Source organism: Lepidochelys olivacea, assembly GCF_965140295.1.
Source record: "Lepidochelys olivacea isolate rLepOli2 genome assembly, chromosome: 4".
Lineage (NCBI taxonomy): Eukaryota > Metazoa > Chordata > Testudines > Cheloniidae > Lepidochelys > Lepidochelys olivacea.
In genome coordinates this window covers 92,841,446-92,863,089 of record NC_140414.1, presented here as the reverse complement: position 1 = coordinate 92,863,089, position 21,644 = coordinate 92,841,446, and the positions used below count along the sequence as shown (strand labels likewise).

General features: G+C 39.9%; 1 protein-coding gene across 2 annotated transcripts in view; it reads left to right on the top strand.

Moving 5' to 3' along the window:
- The window catches only part of TUSC3 (tumor suppressor candidate 3), a 281,944-nt gene that overhangs the window by 225,566 nt on the left and 34,734 nt on the right, over nucleotides 1–21,644 (top strand). For both annotated transcript variants that reach the window (XM_084627131.1, XM_084627132.1), the window contains exon 7: nucleotides 3,385–3,448. In XM_084627131.1, coding sequence (XP_084483257.1) covers nucleotides 3,385–3,448 — 64 coding nt within the window. The remainder of the gene's footprint in view (nucleotides 1–3,384; nucleotides 3,449–21,644) is intronic.

The window sequence follows — 21,644 nt, the reverse complement described above, 5'->3', positions numbered from 1 at the left end:
TATAGGTATACAGAAAGAGGAAAAGTCAGTAGTGCAGTGTATTATTTAGGATAAAAATGAGCTGCCCGATTGCTTCCATAAGATAAGATCATTTCACATTACTCATACTTGTTAAAATCAATTGTAATGCTTTAATGGAATAGGGACAATTAAAAGTATATCAGTAAAACTGACCCCTTCTGATATCAAGTATTTTACATGTACAGAAGGGATTTGTTTTCTTTGTATTCATGTGACAACAAATCAGCATCATCACCATTGTTTAACAACACTATCTCTTGAAGACTGTTTCCTTGAATCCCCACTGTTCCTTTTTCCTTGAAATTTAGCTCACTCTGGAGATGGGTCAAAGTAGGGTATGTGTACATTTCTTCACATTAAAAGTGTTGCTGGACACTCTCTTTCTCTCTCTTTTTTTTTAAAGTGAAACTTAGGGTATATAATTGGCCCATCTTCACTTTTTCTTAAAATAAAAATGATTTTATTATGTATAAGAAACCAAAAATATTAATTTGTGAGATGTAGTTTAGATTGAATGATTTGATACAAACAGTGAATACTGTATTAGTAAATATACTATAGTATATTTTGTAAACATAATTAAGTCTTAGTCTACTACACTCTACTAAAATTTTAATGAGAAGAAGGAGACGTTCACCATTTATTGGGAATGGTTAGGCCGTCAGAGGAGACATCCCACTGAAGGAGAGTGCTCAGATAAATAGAGGCACACTAGAATCGTTGGACTGGAACGGACAGCGATAGGTCATCTAGTCCAGTCCCGTCATGACAAGTGCTTCAGTGTTTGTCTGCAGGAAGGGGACCACAATTGTGTGTATCAAAGTCCACTGCAGATATTTTCTTTTTAAATTAGGAATGTATTTGGTGTACTTTTGTCTGCTAAATTTGTAAAATCACAAATGTCAGAACTCAGAGATTTATTCATATACACACAGAACACCTTACTTTTCTCCTCCATTTTTCAAAAGCACTTTACATTTTAGTTTTCCTTTTTGTTATTGGAAGGTGCCTGGGGACAGTGTTTGGTTTCCCAAGTGAAGAGAGAGCTGGGATCAAACTAGTCTCCCTTTGTCCCCATGGCTGCATACAGTCATGTGGACTATAGGTTAGGCCACTACTATCACTGGATAGCTAAGCAGGAATAACTGTTAGCATGGATCTGTAATTATAGTCAGCCTCATAGGTAAGTAGCAAAATGAGGAGCAGTACAAATGTCCCTTTTATGCTGTTTAACACAGCAGAGCAAATAATGATGGTTTAAGAATCAATTTAGTTTAATTCAACTTAATCATTAACTATTCTCAAGTTAACTGAAAAATGTTAGCATTGCCTTCCCTTCTTTGACAATCCTCTTTCTTGGCTCGTTAGAGTTTCTTGGCTGGCTTGTCAAAGACCTATGGAATATAGATTGGCTTGTGTCATGCCTTATTAGAAAATCATGAAGTCCAATTTTCTAAGATCAATCATTTTATATTGCTAGAAAAAAATGGTTTTTACTTGGGTGGGGGGAAATCACTGATAAATATTAACTTCTTAACCAAACTAAAGCAAAATTGAGTATTTGAACATATATAATGTATTTTAAAGAATAGCATGTAGCCATCCACTGAGTAACATGGGCTGTGAGTTTTATGATAATAACATCAGCCAAAATTTAGTCAGTTTGAATAAAGGCATTTTTTGTGGCTTGAAGCAGCAGCATCTTTCATTTTTCTTTCGAGTTCAAATCATTTTGGGCCCTAACGTCAATAGTGTACACTCAGAATTTTTTTTTTTAAGTGAAAACTATAAAATATGAGGGGTAAGCCTGGCTCCCCTTGGCATCTTCAGTGCGGCCAGGATTTCACCCTGGTGTTTTAAAAATGTGTGTTTGACTTTTTATGGGTCATTCTTTCAAAAAAGTAATATGACAAGCTGTGGCTATAGCACTTTTTTGTTTGTTTGTTTTGCAGTTAGTGTGGTTTTTCACTGTCCCTCAACTTTTGCTTTGTATGCAAGTTTGTAACAATGGCTAGTTTGTACTGAAAACATACTAAAAATTTTCAATGAGTCACTTTGTTTAAACATACGTCCACAAAATAGGCTATTTTCAAGTAATTATTGGACTAAATATCAAAAACATCACATTTTGAGTAGATTTGCTCTTTAAAATGTCTTTCTATATCTAATATATGTATCTTATTTTATTTATTGTAAGTATTTTAAATACAAGATAGAGAAAAGAGACAGCCCAAACACTATACAGAGAAACTTGTCTCAATCTGAACAAACAAAAATGGATGGAAAACTTTAACCTTCTAAGTTTGATTCAAGGTTTCGTTTCTTTTCTTTTCTTTTTCTTTTTGCGGGGTGGGGGAACAAAGTAAATAAGCCAAATCCAAAGGGAGAATATCATGACCACATTGGAGCACATGTCAACGTTATTCAGTTGCTGTGCCGTGAGAGAACAAGTGCAAGTTGCCTTTCTCAGCAAGGATGATTTCCCTCCCCTCTTCTTCACCCTCCAAATGTGAGAGTAGATGCTAAATACGATGCCCACTCTCAGTCTGGGAAAGGATGCAGATTTTTTTTTCCAATGGTTCAGTACAATTCTTTTATATATGCTAAGAAGTATGAGGACACATTGTTTTCAGGGAAGATGGTATTGGGAGACATAGTTTAACTGAAGGGATGTGCGGCACTTTAGTGCTTCTGAAAAGTGAGTGCAGATGGCTGTGTACGTGAGGTCAGTCATGTGGAAAATTAAAATATCTTGTGATGAGGTATAGAAGTGGCAGCATCTCCAGTGGGTTGCAGATTCTGTGCATTTTGTAGCCTATGAAATGGTGATTGTGTGATCATCTGTTCACATTTTGGCAAAGTTCAACTTCCTTTCTCAAGCCTCCTGTTTTTTCACTTGACATTTGAATATCTGTTAAAGCCATGTTCAAACACATCCCTGAACCCATCCCCTCCCCAGTCAACAAGTAGTTGCTAAGTGCTGTCTATTACTCATCCCTCCCATCATTTAAATTGCAATGGAATGAAGAACTTGGAATTGCTCAGGTGGATGAAGCCTGTACATTAAATTTCAAAATATGTGGGGTTTCCGATTCATGAGTGGCCAATCAAGTACAGCAGTTTTTATATATGGTGGACCTTTGCATTAGCTGTGCTTTTCAGATGGTTTGCTTTTAACAATGGTTTATGAAAATTTAACTTTAGAAGTATATGTCTTCTGCGGGCACTACACTATTTATGCACTGTTTGCAAGACAGGTTTTATTTTAATTTTCACATACACATACTAAATCATGTCATTTTCAACATTTTTCGCAGCCTTAATAATGATGATCTATTTTTGTTTCTTACTCTCATTTTGCAGAGTTACATACATGGGAGCAGTCAGGCTCAATTTGTTGCAGAATCACATATTATACTACTACTGAGTATCCTTCAGAAACCGATGGCTAGAACAAGGCTAGCTAAATCAGAATATGCTATTATATGAAATTGCTGTGACAGTGAATATCATTGAAGCTTTGAACAGGTATTGCATTTTCACTTTATTTACTTTATGATTAAGCAGATACCTAGTGAGTGTTGTTGCTGTTTACTATTGGGGAATGCTGGAGCTGCTGTCTCCTACTATGTATCTATTTAACTGCCAACTCTAAAAATCTGCCTGATACAGTACTATTTTATATTTTTCCTTTCTTTTCAATCTTTAAATCAGCAGAATTTTTTCGTTTCTTTTCTCTTTGTGTTGTCTCTTAATTTTAAAACTATTTTGTCTCAGCTTTCAGCTCTGTTAAATGTTGAGAAGAATATAAGTATTTTCTAGTTTGGAAAAATAGAAAAAATATCTATGAAAAGAGATTATCCTTTCAGAGCTCTTTCTATGGAAAAGACACACCTGTCTAGATGGTTCCTTGTTTTCACTGACTTCTTCAATGGATAAATGGGCCACTACAGTTCCCATTAATGTCAAGGGAAAGACTCTGAGGAACTTGAGTGGGAGTTAGATGAAGACCTGCGTGAAAGTTTCTGTAAAGATAAACTTGTGATTTCTCTAAACCCTTTTTCTGATAATAAATTATGCTCACTTTATGAAAACTATAACACATGACTAACCAGTTACCTTTCTCACCTGGGTCGCATGGGGAGGTGCAAGAGAAACAAATCATATTCCTCAGACTGTGGAACAGCAGCCAAAACCTTAGGGTTTGGTAATCACTTTTCTCCCTCCCAAATTTTGAGGGTTCAGTAAGTGGATCCACACTGATGTTGATCCATAGCCCCTGTCCTATAGATTCCAAAGCCCTCTTCATGATTGTTCAGTGGTGCTTGAACAATTTTTATAGCGCTGAAAGTGGAAATCATGTATTTGGGTTGTTGTTACTGCTTCATACCAGAGAGTATGGCAGCACCACTAGCACCCCTAGTTCCAGCACCTGTGGGTGGTCCCCCACAAGCATACTTCATGCCCCTACATAGTGATCCACTGTCTGGGCTCCCCACTCCATGCAGTGAAACCACATCAGTTTTTCTGCCTATTAGGTCTTATGTGCCCAGCAGATGGTCAAGGGCAGATTTAGCCCCCAGGTCCTGATCTTATGCACACTGAAGTCAATGGGAGACTTCCAGTGAACTCCATTGGTCTTTGCATCCGATAACTATGCATCAAGCTGAGAACATATACTTTTGAATAGATGAAAGTATTTTTATGTGTTCTTAATTTCTAAATTTGGCGTTTTTGTTTTTAATATAAGGTTTTCAAAAGGTTTAAAGATTGATAAATGTACTTGAAATGTGCGCATTGAAGATTAGTGTTGGAAGAAACCTCAGGAGGTCATCTACTCCAACACCCTGCTCAAAGCAGGACCAACCCCAACTAAATCATCCCAGCCAGGGCTTTGTCAAGCCAGGCCTTAAAAACCTCTAAGGATGGAGATTCCACCACCTCCCTAGGTAACCCATTCCAGGGCTTCACCACCCTCCTAGTGAAATAGTGTTTCCTAATATCCAACCTAGACCTCCCCCACTGCAACTTGACACCATTGCTCTTTCTGTCATCTGCCACCACTGAGAACAGCCGAGCTCCATCATCTTTGGAACCCCCACTTAAGGTAGTTGAAGGCTGTTATCAAATCCCCCCCTCACTCTTCTCTTCTGCGGACTAAACAAGCCCAGTTCCCTCAGCCTCTCCTCATAAGTCATATGCCCCAGCCCCCTGATCATTTTCGTTGCCCTCCACCGGACTCTCTCCCAATTGTCCACATCCTTTCTGTAGTGGGGGCCCCAAACTGGCCGCAATACTCCAGATTTGGCCTCACCACTGCTGAATAGAGGGGAATAATCACTTCCCTCAAACTCCTACTAATTAGTTCCTACTAATACAGCCCAATGTTCCTTCTTGGCAACAAGGGCACACTGCTGACTCATATCCAGCTTCTCATCTGCTGTAATCCCCAGGTCCTTTTCTGCAGAACTGTCGCTTAGCCATTCGGTCCCCAGCCTGTAGCAGTGCATCGGATTCTTCCGTCCTAAATGCAGGACTCTGCACATGACCTTGTTGAACCTCATCAGATTTCTTTTGGCCCAATCCTCCAATTTGCCTAGGTCACTCTGGACCCTATCCCTATCCTCAAGCATATCTAACTCTCCCTCCATCTTAGTGTCATCTGCAAACTTGCTGAGGGTGCAATCCATCCCATCATCCAGATCATTAATAAAGATGTTAAACAAAACTGGCCCCAGGACCAACTCTTGGAGCACTCCGCGTGATACCGGCTGCCAACTAGACATGGAGCCGTTGATCACTCCCCATTGAGCCCAACAATCTAGCCAGCTTTCTATCCACCTTATAGTCCATTCATCCAATCCATACTTTTTTTAACTTGCTGGCAAAAATACTGTGGGAGACGATATCAAAAGCTTTTCTGAAGTCAAGATACATCATGTCCATTGCTTCCCCCATATCCACAGAGCCAGTTATCTCATCATAGAAGGCAATCAGGTTGGTCAGGCATGACTTGCCCTTGGTGAATCCATGTTGACTGTTCCTGATCACCTTCCTCTCCTCCAAGTGCTTCAAAATGGTTTTCTTGAGGACCTGCTCCATGATTTTTCCAGAGACTAAGGTGAGGCTGACCGGTCTGTAGTTCCCCGCGTTCTCCTTCTTCCCTTTTTTAAAGATGGGCACTATATTTGCTGTTTTACAATCGTCCGGGACCTCCCACGATTGCCACGAGTTTTCAAAGATAATGACCAATGGCTCTGCAATCACATCAGCCAATTCCCTCAGCACCCTCGAATTCATTAGCTCTGGACCCATGGACTTGTGCATGTCCAGCTTTTCTAAATAGTCCTTAACCTGTTCTTTCACCACTGAGGGCTGCTCACCTACTCCCCATACTGTGTTGCCCAAGACAGCAGTGAGGGGGCTGACCTTGTCTGTAAAGACTGAGACAAAAAAAGCATTGAGTACTTCAGCTTTTTCCACATCATCTGTCACTAGGTTGCCTCCCCCATTCAGTAAGGGTCCCACACTTTCCCTGACCACCTTCTTGTTGCTAACATACCTTTAGAAACCCTTCTTGTTACCCTTCCACATCCCTTGCTAGCTGCAACTCCAGTTGTGTTTTCGCCTTCCTAATTACACCCCTGCATGCCCGAACAATATTTTTATACTCCTCCCTGGTCATCTGTCCAAGTTGCCACTACTTGTAAGCTTCTTTTTTGTGCTTAAGCTCACTGAAGATTTTTCTGTTAAGTCAAACTCGTCGCCAGCCATATTTACTATTCTTTCTGCACATCGAGATGGTTTGTTCCTGTGCCCTCAATAAGGCTTCTTTAAAATACAGCCAGCCTTCCTGGACTCCTTTCCACCCTCATATTAGCCTCCCAGGGAATTCTGCCCATCAGTTCCCTAATGGAGTCAAAGTCTGCTTTTCTGAAGTCCAGGGTCCGTATTTTGCTACTCGCCTTTCTTCCTTTTGTGATGATCCTGAACTCAACCATCTCATGGTCACTGCTGCCCAGGTTGCCACCCACTTCTATTTCCCCTACCAATTCTTCCCTGTTTGTAAGCAGCAGGTCAAGAGGAGAATGGCCCCTGGTTAGTTCCTCCAGTAGTTGCATCAGGAAGGTGTCCCCAACACTTTCCGAAAACTTCCTGGATTGTCTGTGCACTATTGTATTGCTCTCCCAGCAGATCAAATCAAAAGATTTTTCTGCTTCACAGCTTCTCTCCTCATTCATAACAAATAGGTGATGCCTCTCACCTGTGGAATTTGGAGGTGGTCCAAAGTTGTTGTTGGAGGCTCCAGGACTGAGCCCTGCCCTTCAACTCAGGCCACCAGAAATTCTGCCTCTAGTGATGGAACAAGATGGAAGTTCAGTAGTGCTGGAGTCCTTAAAAATAGTGTGTGGAATGGAATGGAATGCCTCAGGAGGGAGCAGAAGGGAACAGAGGATCATGGGAGGAGCTGAGCGAAAGATAGGGTACTGGGGGAGGACCAGGAGAGGAGGTGGTGACTCCCCTCAGATTCCATCTCGTCCCTGTCTGTGTCCAGCTTCTGCTGCCCATGGGGCTCTATACTATTCAGGTGACCCCATTACCTGGCTCCTAACATCACCTGTCTCTAGCTGTGCCCTTAGCTCCTGGTGGTTCCTGCCTCCATGTTCCCCAGCCTGTTCCTGGCTCCAGTTTCTCTTCACTGACCTGCCACTGAGCACCGTGTGCCAGTGCCTGGAACTTCCCAACTTGAAGGATGCTCTGCAGCCAGGGAGGCAAAGGAGCCTGGCCTGTGACCAGCAGATGTACCGATATGCCATGTTGGCATTCCAGAGTAGTCTGGCACAATTTAAGCACTGAGTTCAGTTGTTTCTCACCACTTTTTCATAAGTTGTTGTTGCTGTTGTTCAATATCTACTTTATTTCAGCTTGTAGCTCCCCTCTTCCTCTCCTGAGCTGAGTTACTGCAGCAGCAAGAGTTTCTCCCTCTGCTCTCCCTAGTAGAGCACAGCTCTAGCAGGCTCCCTGTGCCACCACAACAGTGATAAGGAAGCCCTGCAATCTACAAGACAAATGTAAGTGTTCTAGGTAGCATTTCAGGAGCCTCATAGAGGGAGCTATACCCTGTTGCAAAAAAACATCCTATCCTTGTTCTGCCAGGGCATGGAGTTTCAGAGGGTTTGTGATGCCCGGCAGCCACAAGCCATCAGCATTCTCAACTCTTTCATTGCGAGTTATGTGATTTTGGCCCCTTCTGGAGTCAGTCTCACAATGACTCAAGACACTCCAGTCCCTGTATGACTGAGCCCTGTGCAAGCAAGATCCCCCTCTGATTTCCCCATCTCCTGGGGAAGAGCAGCCAGTCAGGGCTGCTGTAGGAATGTTCATGATTTTTGACTGTGGTGTTGGCAATACTGAACCACTGACCCTCACGTTGCCTGGGAATGAAGGTTTCAGTCAGATTGACGTGCAGCTGGGAGGTGTAATTTCCAGTGCGGGAAGACAGACAGCTCTGCTCAAGCTAGTGCCCAAAAATAGCAGTGTGGCTGCAGTGTCATGGGGGGTGGTTTGGGCTAGCTGCCTGAGTACAGTCCCACCTAACCCCTGGGTACGTATTGGGGCAGGTACCGCCCAGGCCACCACAACCACACTATTCTTAGGTACTGGCTTGAGCAGAGCTAGCATGTGTATGTCCTCCCACACTGGAAATTACACCTCCCAGCTGCTGTGTAGACAAACTCATAGTGCTCTAGATCAGGCTCACTGCCCCTCCCTAACATTACAGCATCTCCCAGCATGCAGAGAAGCCTGTTATTTCTGTGGAGCCCTGTCTCAGGCAGCAATGTAATGGAAATAGAGCTTCTCTGGCTTTCTGTATTTAGATTGTGGTAGTACCCAAAATGTGCTAGGTACTTCTTGAAGACAGAGAGAGACCCAGCCCCTGCCTCCTACTGCATTACTATTTATGTAAATACCTATTAAAAATATACAAAGAAAACAGATTTTATATCTGATATAATAAAATTTCTGTGCTGTCTTCCTTGTATATTTTTAAATATACTCAGGTTTGGGTGTATTTTTTTTTTGTGAAGATTCCACATCCTTCATACAAGTATGAAAAATTTCCAATGTGTGTTTGAGTTTTGGAAGGGAAAAAGTGTTAGCAAAGTCAACATGCATCACAATAAATAGGAACCTTGTGTTTGCATGTCATAATGCACTTGTCTGTCTTATGATTCAAGCTGTGATATCTTTCTGTTTTCTGGTACAGTCTATAAAATAGAAAGTTACTATACCTGGCTGACAGAATGAATAGTTTCAGTGAAACTGTTCATTGTCTCTTGCAACAAGAATTATCTAAGGTTTCATTTCACAGGTCAGTACTATCAAGCAGAGAATTTGGATGCAAAGAAATTTCACAAATACTATAAAGTCTTACAGACAAAAGGAAGCATTTCTTCACACAATGCACAGTCAACCTGTGGAACTCTTTGCCAGAGGATGTTGTGAAGACCAAGAGTATAACAGAGTTAAAAATAGAACTAGATAAATTCATGGAGGATAGGTCCATCAGTGGCTATTAGCCAGGATGGGCAGAGATGGTGTCCCGAGCCTTGGTTTGCCAGAAGCTGGGAATGAGCCACAGGGAATGGATCAGTTGATGATTACCTACTCTGTTCATTCCCTCTGGGGCACCTGGCATTGGCCACTGTTGGAAGACAGGATACTGGGCTAGATGGACCTTTGGTCTGACCCAGTATGGCTGTTCTTAGGTTCTTATGAAGACTTCAACAGTTACACATGAAAGAATTAATGTTTCCTTCTCTTTATGTTGGCAGTACTTAGTAATTGCTCCATTGCTTCGTTATTATTTTTTTAGTCAGGAGGTGTTCATAGCAAAGATGAGTTTAAAAAAATATGCCAGATTGATAAACAGTGATGTATTCACTTTATCATTAAAACTTTAAAAGGTGCATTAGATTTTAAAGCAAAGTATTATGCTAATGCTATATATGTCTCTCTTGGCTGCTTCTTTTCACTATATTTTACTTTATAATATAGAACAGGGGTTGGCAACCTTTCAGAAGTGGTGTCCCAAGTCTTCATTTATTCACTCTAATTTAAGGTTTCACGTGCCATTAATACATTTTAACGTTTTTAGAAGGTCTCTTTCTATAAGTCTATAATATATAACTAAACTATTGTTGTATGTAAAGTAAATTAGTTTTTTTTAAAATGTTTAAGAACCTTCATTTAAAATTAAATTAAAATGCAGAGCCCCCCGGACCAGTGGCCAGGACCAGGGCACAGTGAGTGCCAATGGTTGCCTACCCCTGATATAGAAGGATAAGGAAATAGCTGGTTTCAGAGTAGCAGCTGTGTTAGTCTGTATCCACAAAAAGAAAAGGAATACTTGTGGCACCTTAGAGACTAACAAATTTATTTGAGCATAAGCTTTCGTGAGTTACAGCTCACTTCATCGGATGCACGTAGTGGAAAATACAGTGGGGAGATTTTATATACACAGAGAACATGAAACAATGGGTGTTACCATACACACTGTAACAAGAGTGATCAGGTAAGGTGAACTATTACCAGCAGGAGAGCGGGGGGAACCTTTTGTAGTGATAATCAAGGTGGGCCATTTCCAGCAGTTGACAAGAACGTGTGAGGAACAGTGTGTGAGGGGGAAATAAACATGGGGAAATAGTTTTACTTTGTGTAATGACACATCCACTCCCTGTCTTTATTCAAGCCTAAGTTAATTGTATCCAATTTGCAAATTAATTCCAAGTCAGCAGTCTCTCGTTGGAGTCTGTTTTTGAAGATTTTTGTTGAAGAATTTTCATTTTCATATAACTAGACATTTTCATATAACTAGCACAAGTATGAGTCTGAAAACGTTTCCTTACGCTGGAATACTCCCAGTTAATGTATTGGGACAAGCTACAGTTTCAAAGCTTGCTGCTGCAAGATTACAAGCTCCTGTCCTCCTACTCATTGTGGCATTTCAAACTATCAGGTTTCTTTACAATATAAGCCTGATGCTCCTCTCTCATCAATGTAAACCAGGAGTAACTCTACTGAATTCAGTGGAGTAAAGCTGATAAAAAGGGGGAGAAGAATTGGACTCAGTGTATTTTTTTTTCTTTTTATTGCATGGGAAAAACTGAAAGGAAAAGCTTGCCAAAATTCATACTTGATTAGAGATCATTCCCTGCCGTAGACTGGTAACGACAATTGTCTTTCTTTTAATGCATAATATCTAAAGATACATATTTGCAGAAGAAAATCAGTGCTGAATGCGAGTTAGAATAATTTTAGGTTGAGATCACTTTTAATCATCTGTGATAATATACTATATTTTTTCAACATCACTTCTCATTAAATTGACAAAATCCTGATTTCCTTCCCAGGAGCAACAGTAGCTTGTTATCATGCGCAATTGAGAACGAAGCTTTATATAATGTAAAGATATTTGTCATGATCATCAGTTGGATGATCATTCCTGCAAGCTCCTGTATCTAATTTACAAAAATAATTGTTTGTTTTATGTGGGATTATATATGTATTTAGACTTCCCTGAGTAGTAAAACAGTGATCAATAAATCAGCAGAGAAATTGAGACGTACCTGCAGAAAAGTGAACACATGCCACACGATAAACTATTAAGTACCAATGTACATGAAATAGATTTATCTAGACTGAAACCTGTATTTATTAATAAATAGATATTAAAGTAATCTGTTTGGAACCAGCAGTTTGCTAGATGATTTACAGACATAATACAATGTCCCTGCTTTGAACAGTTTTCAATCCAAGGGCTTATTCCTGCAAAATTTACACATGAATAACTTGACTCGCATGTGTAGTCCTGTTGACTTCATGTAAGTGTTTTTAAGATTGAACTGATTGCACAATGCATATACAAGTGATGGGATGAATCCAAGTACAATGTGATTGATCAGTTAAGTTTAGCATGTGCCATGTTAATGCCATAGTTTGTTTAGGTTTTCTAATATTTATTTTTCTCTGTTGGGAGGAGTAGAGTTCATAGATCTTTTGGAAGAAGTGTACTTTAAGGAAGGATTAACAGGAGGAGAGAGAGCAGGTATGATTGATCAGGTCAGGAAGACAATTCCAGTCCTTAGAGTATTGCATTAAAGAAGACACAAAGGTGAGTTTGGGTCTATTCCTAAGGGATTGCTCAACCCAACCCTTATGATTAGCTAAGTGGGCAGATGGCAGTGAATGAATAGAGACATTCAGAAAATTAGGCAGGAGCTGAAGTTATTCAGGACCTTGAAGGTCAGGACAAGGATCTTAAATTTGATGTGGGAAGTGAAGAGAAAGTTAGTTGAATAGATACGAGGAGGAGTTTGGTATAGTTTTTAAACACAGGGTAGGGTAGGTAATTTTGTACTTGGTTGTATTCAATATTTCATATGTGACTGTTAGAAAATCGTGAAATATGAATTGCTGAAGATAATTCTGTTTTGTTCATAGTTGCAACCGGTTCTGTTGATTGCTCATGTAACTTAATCACAGTTATTTGTTTAAATCAAAGGGCTGTGGTGTCACCGTCACATTCTACATTGTTTCCGTAGGCAAAACGCATTGCATGCATACATTCCTTGGCCACTGATGCCTAGAACATCCTGAAATTTTGGAATTCATCAGATGCAGCGTTCGAACATTATTGTGTTACAGACAAACAAAGAAATGCTGTTGAGTATAGGGCCTCACTTTACACAGTCAAAAATTACTTTCTACCTGGTGGTGTAGCTCACCAAAACAGGATTTGGTGTGGTGGTCTATCTAGGTCAGCCATCAAAGTAGGACACCTATGCTGAGATCTGTTCAGTCTGTCACCATGAATGTCTATATGGCCCTGTCCCTACTATTATTTTTAATAGTTTTTAAGAGAATTTAAAACAGATTTAGAAAAAAATGGTTAATAAATAATTTAGTTAAAGTTGTTTATTGGCACATGGAAAGGGCATATTTAAACTCTTTCCAGAAACTATTCTAATTGATCTTAAAATGAAAGTGGTTTAAGAGAATGGGCATTGCAGATTATTTACAGAGACTGTGTAGGGGGCAGGAAAGGTGTGAGGAATGTCTGGGCTTGTCTTCACTACGGGGGTAGGTTGACCTAAGTTACACTACTCCAGCTACATTATTCAACGTACCACAGTGTCTTCACTGCATTGCACTGACGGGAGATGCTCTTTGGTTGACTTTCCTTACTCTTCTCTGAGAGCTGAAGTACTGGGTTCAACCAGAGAGCACTCTGCCATCTATTTAGCAGGTCTTCACTAGACCTGCTAAATCGATCCCTACTGCATCAACTGCAGCAGCACCGATCTTCCTGTAGTAAAGACTAGCCTCAGACTTATGGCATTCCATAATAATACTTTACCAAATGTGATGGTTCATATAACACTTTAGTTTTAAGCCAGGAGCAAAAAATATGCCGCAAACCAGTCCTCCATTCCCACTATCCAAGGAGACTAACTCCATCCTGTGGGAATAGACTGTAGGTTGTCAGTAGAATGCATGGATTTAGCCTTTTCTCCCTGGTTTAGGGAATGAGAACTAAATATTATGTATTGTGCCAAAATATAAAAACTGAATAAAAAAGCAACAATCAACATCAGGAATTTGGCAAATGTTAGTGGTACCTAACCTAGCTGCTTCCAAAAGCTGCAGATGGGCCATTCCAGAACAGGAATTGCTAAGGGCTGTTCTCAGGACCCATGTTCTATATGGTCATGCTCTTCTGCCTGTTGATTTGGCAGGCAGCTAGTATGGCAATGGGGATTCTAGAAATACCTGAGGGAGAAAGACTTGGCATTGGTTTCCTACATGCATGCTTTCATGGACAGATTATTCTTCCCTGTCCTCTGAGGTCAAACTTTTCATTGCAAGGGACCATGTCTTCTTTTAGCACTACTGCAATAATAATGACAATCATAATTCACGAGTGGCTTTGCCACTTGTGAGTAATAGGGCCACCTCAAGCTCATGCTTGTAAAATATCTGCATCATACTACACCATGTATTCATTTTATCTAAATTCTATAAAAACATGTGTTCAAAGAACATTATTAAGGTTGCAAAATATAGTAACACAGTAATGTCAGTTCAGCAGGAAGGAATCTTTGAGCACAAATCAAAACAAGGTAATACTAGCAAAAAGTTTCATACTCTTCCCCAGCTTGAAGATCAACCCATTCCTCAGTGCCTAGGAACCCTGCAAATCCATCTGATACCCAGCATTTTCTTCCTTCTTTCTCTCTTTAGCAGCCTTCTAATATACATTTTACTGAACTCTTGTATAAGGAGAGAGGAAGAGAAGGCCAGGATTGTCCTTTGTGAACAAGAGAACAGTTGGATTTCCACTCTGTGACAAACAAACATATTTCTAAGTGCTGCTTTGTCTTTTATGTCAAAAAAATCAAAGCACATTTTTACCTGAAGATATTTTTAATACTTCTTGTTTCAGTTTTTTGGAGCTGCAACATTTAAGATAAGGTAATTTGTCACTTTAATACTTTGCTTGTGCAATAATAATCCTCATAATGCAAATTAAGTCTTTAAAAGATGCAAACATATTTTCATTATCAAAAGGTTTTTCCAATATTACGCAAATTTCTTCGTTGCACAGCAAGAGATAAATTTAAGGTCACTATTATATGAATTTTGCAATAACTAGGAACCTGATAGTCTTTTTTTTTCATTATTTATCCTAAACTTAAATACATTTAAGTTTAAATACATGCAACTAAGGAGGAGTAGAAGTCTTTTTAATTTGGTAACTTGGTATGTCAAGTCAGAATGTAATGTGACAGCATAGTGCTGTGTAGGTGGATGTTAGACAAAATGATTGAAAAAGAAAAAGGAAGCTTATTGGATAGAAAGGGAAAAAATCAGTCTTTTTTTAAGACATTTCTGCTCCAGCAGAATTAATTCTATTGAAGTGCATGGAGTTCTTCTTTGGGGAGAGGGAACTCTTCTTGCAAAAGGGATTATTTTAAGGCCCCTTTCTATGAGTCCATACAGCTAGTGAAAATGTAATCATTGAGGGCCAGACTGATATATGTTGAGTTGCATGCTTGTGGAGTAAGGTACTATTTGACATGAATAAGGGTATCAGAATATGGCCACCACAGAGAGTGGGAATAGTATAATGAAGTTGAACTTTTGTAGTAGTATGATTGATTGTATTCAATATAGGTTTTTATATTACACTCATCACCATAGTACTAAGAGAATGAGAGGGAAAGAATGTAATGGAGACGAAATAGGACTAAAAACGCAAAGCTATATCATAGCATCAGTTGTTAGGTAGAACTCTTAACTGAGTTCAGTAAAGACTTCTGCTCAACAATTGTGTGATATGGCCCCAAGTTTGTACAATGATTACAAATTAATGCACATTCTCTAACTGTCTAGTTGCCAAATTATCCACCAAAATTTTATAAAGTACCATGTGGATTCTTCAGTCTTTCTGCCAACTATTTAGTTAAAGGAGTCTCTCTCATGATGTCTCTTCGTATCTCTCCACTTTCCCACTACTTGGGTCTCAAAATATTTCATAGTGTTGTCCTTCAAGAAGGATTCTGAGCACCATTAGGAGTCATTGAGATGCACAGTAGCTCTGTAACCTTATTCTGAGCATTTGATCATCACAATATGCAATTTAATTATTTAAACTGCTTGATGATTGATACTATATTTGGTGCAATACTTTCCTCCATATCATGTGCTCTCCTTATGACTTCACTGGCTACTATAGTTTAAAGGACAATATATTGTTAGCATTTTTAACCAAAGTCAGTGCTGATAAAGGATTCAGTATTGTTGCAAAATGTTCTGCATTGGCTAAACAAGGCAAAAAACCTTACGGTCAAAGGCTGCATTTGGATGCACACTTGGCTCCCATTGACTTCAGCAGGACTCGTGCGCACATTTGATGATAAAATGTGAACATTAATTTATTTATAATGTATTCATTATAGAGATAAAGTTGTACAAATGGGGGCACAGAAAAGGGATAAGGAGATAGACATTGAAGAGAGGTAGAGAATGTGTGTGTGCTGTAAATCAATATTTTTGTACTGGGGGAAAAAAGAAATTAGTAGAATGATACACCAGTCTGAAAATGAGGAAACGTGTTCGAAAAGTAGGAGATAGTGAGTATAGAATTACAAACCATTAGTCACAACTAGCCTAAGTACCATTCGCTTCAGGCAATGTGTCTGAGTTTTGTATTTGAAAGTTAAAAAATTACAACTAGTAATAAAATTCTTCAGCTCAGTGCTTACGGAACCATAGGAATGACACACAAACACCTCTTTCAGAGGGATGTGTATGTTTATGTGACTTGCATGCTGCAGGGGGAGGAAAGCTGTAGGAGCGAATTACAAAACAGTCTGAGAGTTAGCAATAATTTCATAGTTGGTATGATAACAAGCTACACTAACCAGAAAATGTAAGGGAAGGGTATTGAAATTTATAAGATACTGATTTGTCATTTACAAATCCAGAGGCGATATCAAAATTTGAGGGAGAATTGTTTTAAAAGGTGCATCAAAGAAACTACACTCAGATGAATTTTGGACAATACATATCATAAGTAGTATGACTCCCATCCCATCTAAATCAGTAAAACTGGAATATTTCAAACTGGCTTAAATGTTAGTAAATAAGTGCTTGGATAATTAAAATATATAACTTCTAAAAGTTAAACAACCAGTATTTTTAATGTTAGTACTTGGTAAGTTCATTTAAAAACACCAAAACTCTATTCTGCCTTCATTGTTTAGGATCAGTCTGTTTCTGCAATGATTCAATATTCTGTCAGAATGTAAACTGCTAGAGAGCGCACTCTGAGAAAAGATTTGGGAATATAGGATAGATTTTTGATGTTTGACTAAAGCTTTTTTCCAAGTACCTATGAGACTGGAGAAAAATCTCTCCCATTCTGCTGCTGCCAAAGTATTTTCGTTCATCAGAGATTGCATTAATACCTTACCTACATACTTCTTGTGCATGATGTCGGGTAACACTCCGTCCTCAACCTTTTTTTGGGGGGTGGAGGGCTTTTCAAAATTTGTTTTCAGCTTGACTGGCAATTTTCACAAGTGAAAGTGGTCTTGCACCGTCAGCTGAAGGAGTTGTACAGAGGCTGAGATTGTTACATGGAAGAGGATTCAGAGCTGGCAGGGCTGTTTTGAGCTAGAGAGATCAGGTAGGAAAAAGAGTGTTCTCAATCTCGCTGAATAGAAGTGTGGGGGAGTTGTTTCTGAGGGTTGGGGGAGGCGTTGAATTGGATGAGGTAATAGGGCTTTGGGGGGCTCTGAGCTGAGAGGGAACAGGCTAGGATGATGGAATCAACTGCTGAATCCCTCATTCACCAAAGAGTGAATTGGTATGGAACTGGAGGAGAGGCAGTAAAGGAATTAATGACAGAGTAAGAGTTAGACTGGGGAGGGAGAAGTTGGGAATTGAGAAAAGCTGTACAGGGTTACAGAGAGAAGTAGTTTTTACCCACCATGCACTTTACAGTAAAATTATCCTTTTGTTGTTTTTCATTCAGTGCCTCACAGGAATAGATATTGCAGTGAACTACAAAGGGTCATATATGTTTGTTTATATAAATATTCCATATAAATAATATGTCACTTTAAAGAGGTAACAGTTGATTTTTCTGGGTTGTTAGATTAAATCTTTCTTATGTCATATAATTAACAGTTCCTTTTGTCTTTTTTCTCTCCAGCATCATTTGAATTTAATTACATTTTTAAGGGAGTATACAATGGACAAAGTTCAAATATTTTTTTTTTCGTTTTGGTTTTCCTGGTAGCTTTATTAATTACATTTTATTTCATATTTAAATTGAAGTAGCCTGGTTAGGCCCTTATCCAACAAGCTTCTTCATGCTTTCTTCCATAATAACCTTACACCTGAAATGCTGTTCTTGAACTGATCTGTAAAGTCACTGTCCTTCTCTTCCTTCAAATCCCAGCACTACCAGAATGCTTAAAAGAGATTGCTGTGTGCAATCTTATTACTGTTACCCATATTTCCCTTCCCCACATTCTCCTTTTTTAATATTCTTAAATTTGAGTGCAAACTCTTCAGGGCAGGGACTGTGTCTTACTGAATGTTTGTACAGCATGTAGCACAATGGCCCTCTATTTAGGACCTCTAGGCAGTACTGCAATACAAATAAAAAATAAATGAAAACTCTTTAACTAGGGCCACTGAAATGGAGATTCTCTGACTGCACAGAAAATGGATAAGTCACTCTCAGCAAACTCATGATTACCATATTAATGATTTCATTCAACAGCATTAGTAGTGACATTTTTATAGATTCTTTGTAATTTCTCAAACTAGTTTGGAAGAGTGCATCGAATAACCGTTCTTATAAAAAATTAAAAGGGATAGTTGAGTAACTAATTATTGTGAAACACTGACCTGATTTTTTATATATTTATTATTTGTGATGTATTTCCTCCGAATATCTTGGCTCAGATGTAGCATCAGCTTTTCACTGAGATCCTGCTTTTTCAATTTTCCAGCTGAGTTGACTGAAGCACAAGGAGGTCAAGTGTCTTACCCATAGTCATACAATAAATGAACAGCTCTGCCAGGTTTCTTTTGCCTTTGAACTACATGACCCTAGTGTGGGTTTCCACCATTGTTAACAGCACTGTAGGTTATTTCTTGTTAGTGTTGTGCATATCTTCTTTATAAAGGGTGGGTGGCTGGGTGTGTGTATATATATAACCTTTAACCAATTACAAGGGGAGACTTCAGAATAAAGGGAACCATCATAACACACCCATGTTAAAAGAAATCCAATTTTATCCAGTATTACTGTAATACCAAAAATAAAGCTGAAGAAAACTTTTCATTTAATGGGTTCTGCAAATCTTGCACTAAACCTTCTAAGTCCAAAGAATTGTCTTTCTATATTTTTTACAAGAGGGTCAAATTTTTAATTTGTTCTTTTCCAATTTCTTACTCCAGTCATCATCTGTCTATCCTGTCCCTGTATGCCTGATGTCAGAGACAGTAGCAATAGTATAGCTAGAAAGTTGAAAGTAATAAAATCATGTAAATTCACAATTTTTTTTAAAATTTCTGAGCCTTTTCAAGTTTTAATAATAAATTCTTCGAGTAGCGCCCCCCGTATGGGTGCTCCACTTTAGGTGTGCTTGCATCCCTGCATCTAGGATCGGAGATCTCTGCTAGCAGTGCCCATTGAGTCATACATGTGCTTCTCCCTGTCTCATGTCACAAGCAACAGCTATATAGCGCTGTGTGGTCCAATCACCCTGAGTTCCTTCTCAGCCATCCTTTGTGTGGGACAGAATCTTTAGCAGAGCCTTCATAGGAAAGTCTTAGTGTCCTTAGCAGTCTAAGCATTTCCATTTAAAGTATATAGTTGATAGCCATTTCCATTTCTTTAATTTTCATTCCCCTCCTGGAAACTTCTTTTTTTCTTTGCTCCCTGTTACTCCTTAGGTTAGAATAGTAATTTTTCTACATTTTTCCCTACATGGAAGTTCCCCTTACGCAGGTTATGCTTGGATCCCCTGGGTTTAAGAGGTGCCTCACCTGCCGTGAGGCCATCCCCATAAGTGACAGTCACTCATGATTCATTTGATGCATGGGAGAGGAGCATGTACCACAGAAGTGTGCCAGTTGCTTCAACTTAAAGGCACAGATCCAAAAACTGTGACCTGAAGTTAAAAATTTTAATGATGGAGAGTGCACTATGGCCAGACTCAAACCCTGGCCCCAGTGCCTCTCCTGGGTAGCGGTCACTGCTGGCACAGTCATCTCCTGCCCTGGACTTGTTGCGTGCTGTAAAATGCCAAAGACTTTTATAAAGATGTGAAGAAACGGATCCTGAGCTCACCCACCAAGGAGAGAAAAGGGTTCCCCCCAAGGTCTGTAGCTTTCACATCTTTCGCAATGAGTTTTAGCTCTGGTGACTGCCCTGGGACCTCCAGTACCCCAGCACTACTGTACTGATAAGTACAAGGGCCCTAAGAGGGCAGGACCACATATGACAGTACTGTCAGACAATACTGGCAAAGAGAGCCCCAAAGCCTCAAAAATCAGCACCTGCCGCTCTGACTAAACATATGGCACTGAGGGCTTCAGCACCAGTGAAGACTTCAGCGCCAGCTTCTGGCCATTCGGGAGAATGCAGACTGAACTCTGCACAGTCGACACTGACAACATCTGCACTGATTCCTAGACCTTTCATGGCACTAATGCAAGGGCTGCCCATGGTACAGATGATGCTGGTACCACAGAAGTTCAGGTTTCTGAGAGACCTGCTTGTCTCTGAAACCCTGGAGTTGCACCTCCTCCGTACTGAGTTACCAGCAGTACATGCCTTTTCCCCAGATGCAACTGATACTCCGCCACTCCCCATCACTATCTGCCCCTCCCCCCACCACTTCTTAAGTGAGGAGGAGGAAGAGGATAAAAAGTCTTACTCAGTTACACCAAGCAACCCCCCCCCCATACCAGGAGCTACACAACATAAACATTAGGCATACCCTCAGTACCAGGAGACCAGAACAAACCCAGGACCTTGGTAGGGCACCCATGGATGCCACCCTATGTCTATGCTCCCACACTCACCCTATTGAGATCCTGGGCCGCATACAGGCAGCAGTTTCCCAAACTGCCCATTATTCAGAGGAACTCAGACTTTTTCAGTCCTCCTCTGTAAACAGGCCTCCCAAATCTGAGGTAGAACCTTTTGAGGAACACGATGAAGGTCCGGAGGAAGAAGTCAAACCACCAACCAACATCTCCTCATCTTCACCCGATGAGGCAATCATGCTACCACCAGGTCTGCTAATGACTTTAAACAATTTCAAGACCTGTTTAGAAGAATAACAGTCTCTACAGATCCCATTGGAGGAAGTGTGAGAACCACAAGCTTCTGGACATATTGCATACGTCCACATTGGCTAAAATCGCATTCCTGGTCAACAAGTCCATATTAGACCCATCCAATTTGGTCTGGCTGATCCCAGCCTCAATACCTCTGACATGTAAGTGGGCTGATAAGAAGTACTATGTCCCTACAAAAGATATGGACTTTTTTCTCACACCTTATCCAAAATTCCCTCGTGGTTAATGCAGTAAATGCGAAGGGAAAACAGCATCATTCTAGGACAACCCCATATGACAAGGATTGGAAGAGGCTAGATCTCTTCAGATGTAAGGCATACTAGACAGATAATAGTCATATTACAAGAAGATCACTTCTTGCATTCTCTACAAAATCTGCTGATACACATCAATCCCAGTATGCAACACTTATGTACTGGAAGAACTATTGATAATTGAGGCAGTGATTTTGTGATGTAGATTTATGTCCACTAAGAACTACATGTGAATCCCTCAAACACATTACATGGTCTTCCACCTGTGTAACTCAATTAACTTCAATAGAATTACACAGGTTTAAAAATGAGTATGACAAAGTGGAGAAACAGGCTTACTGAACCTGCCACATTAACTTGATTGTGACCATAACCAGATTTATCACCCAGGTCTTCTGAGGTTCGTGGCTGGTAGTT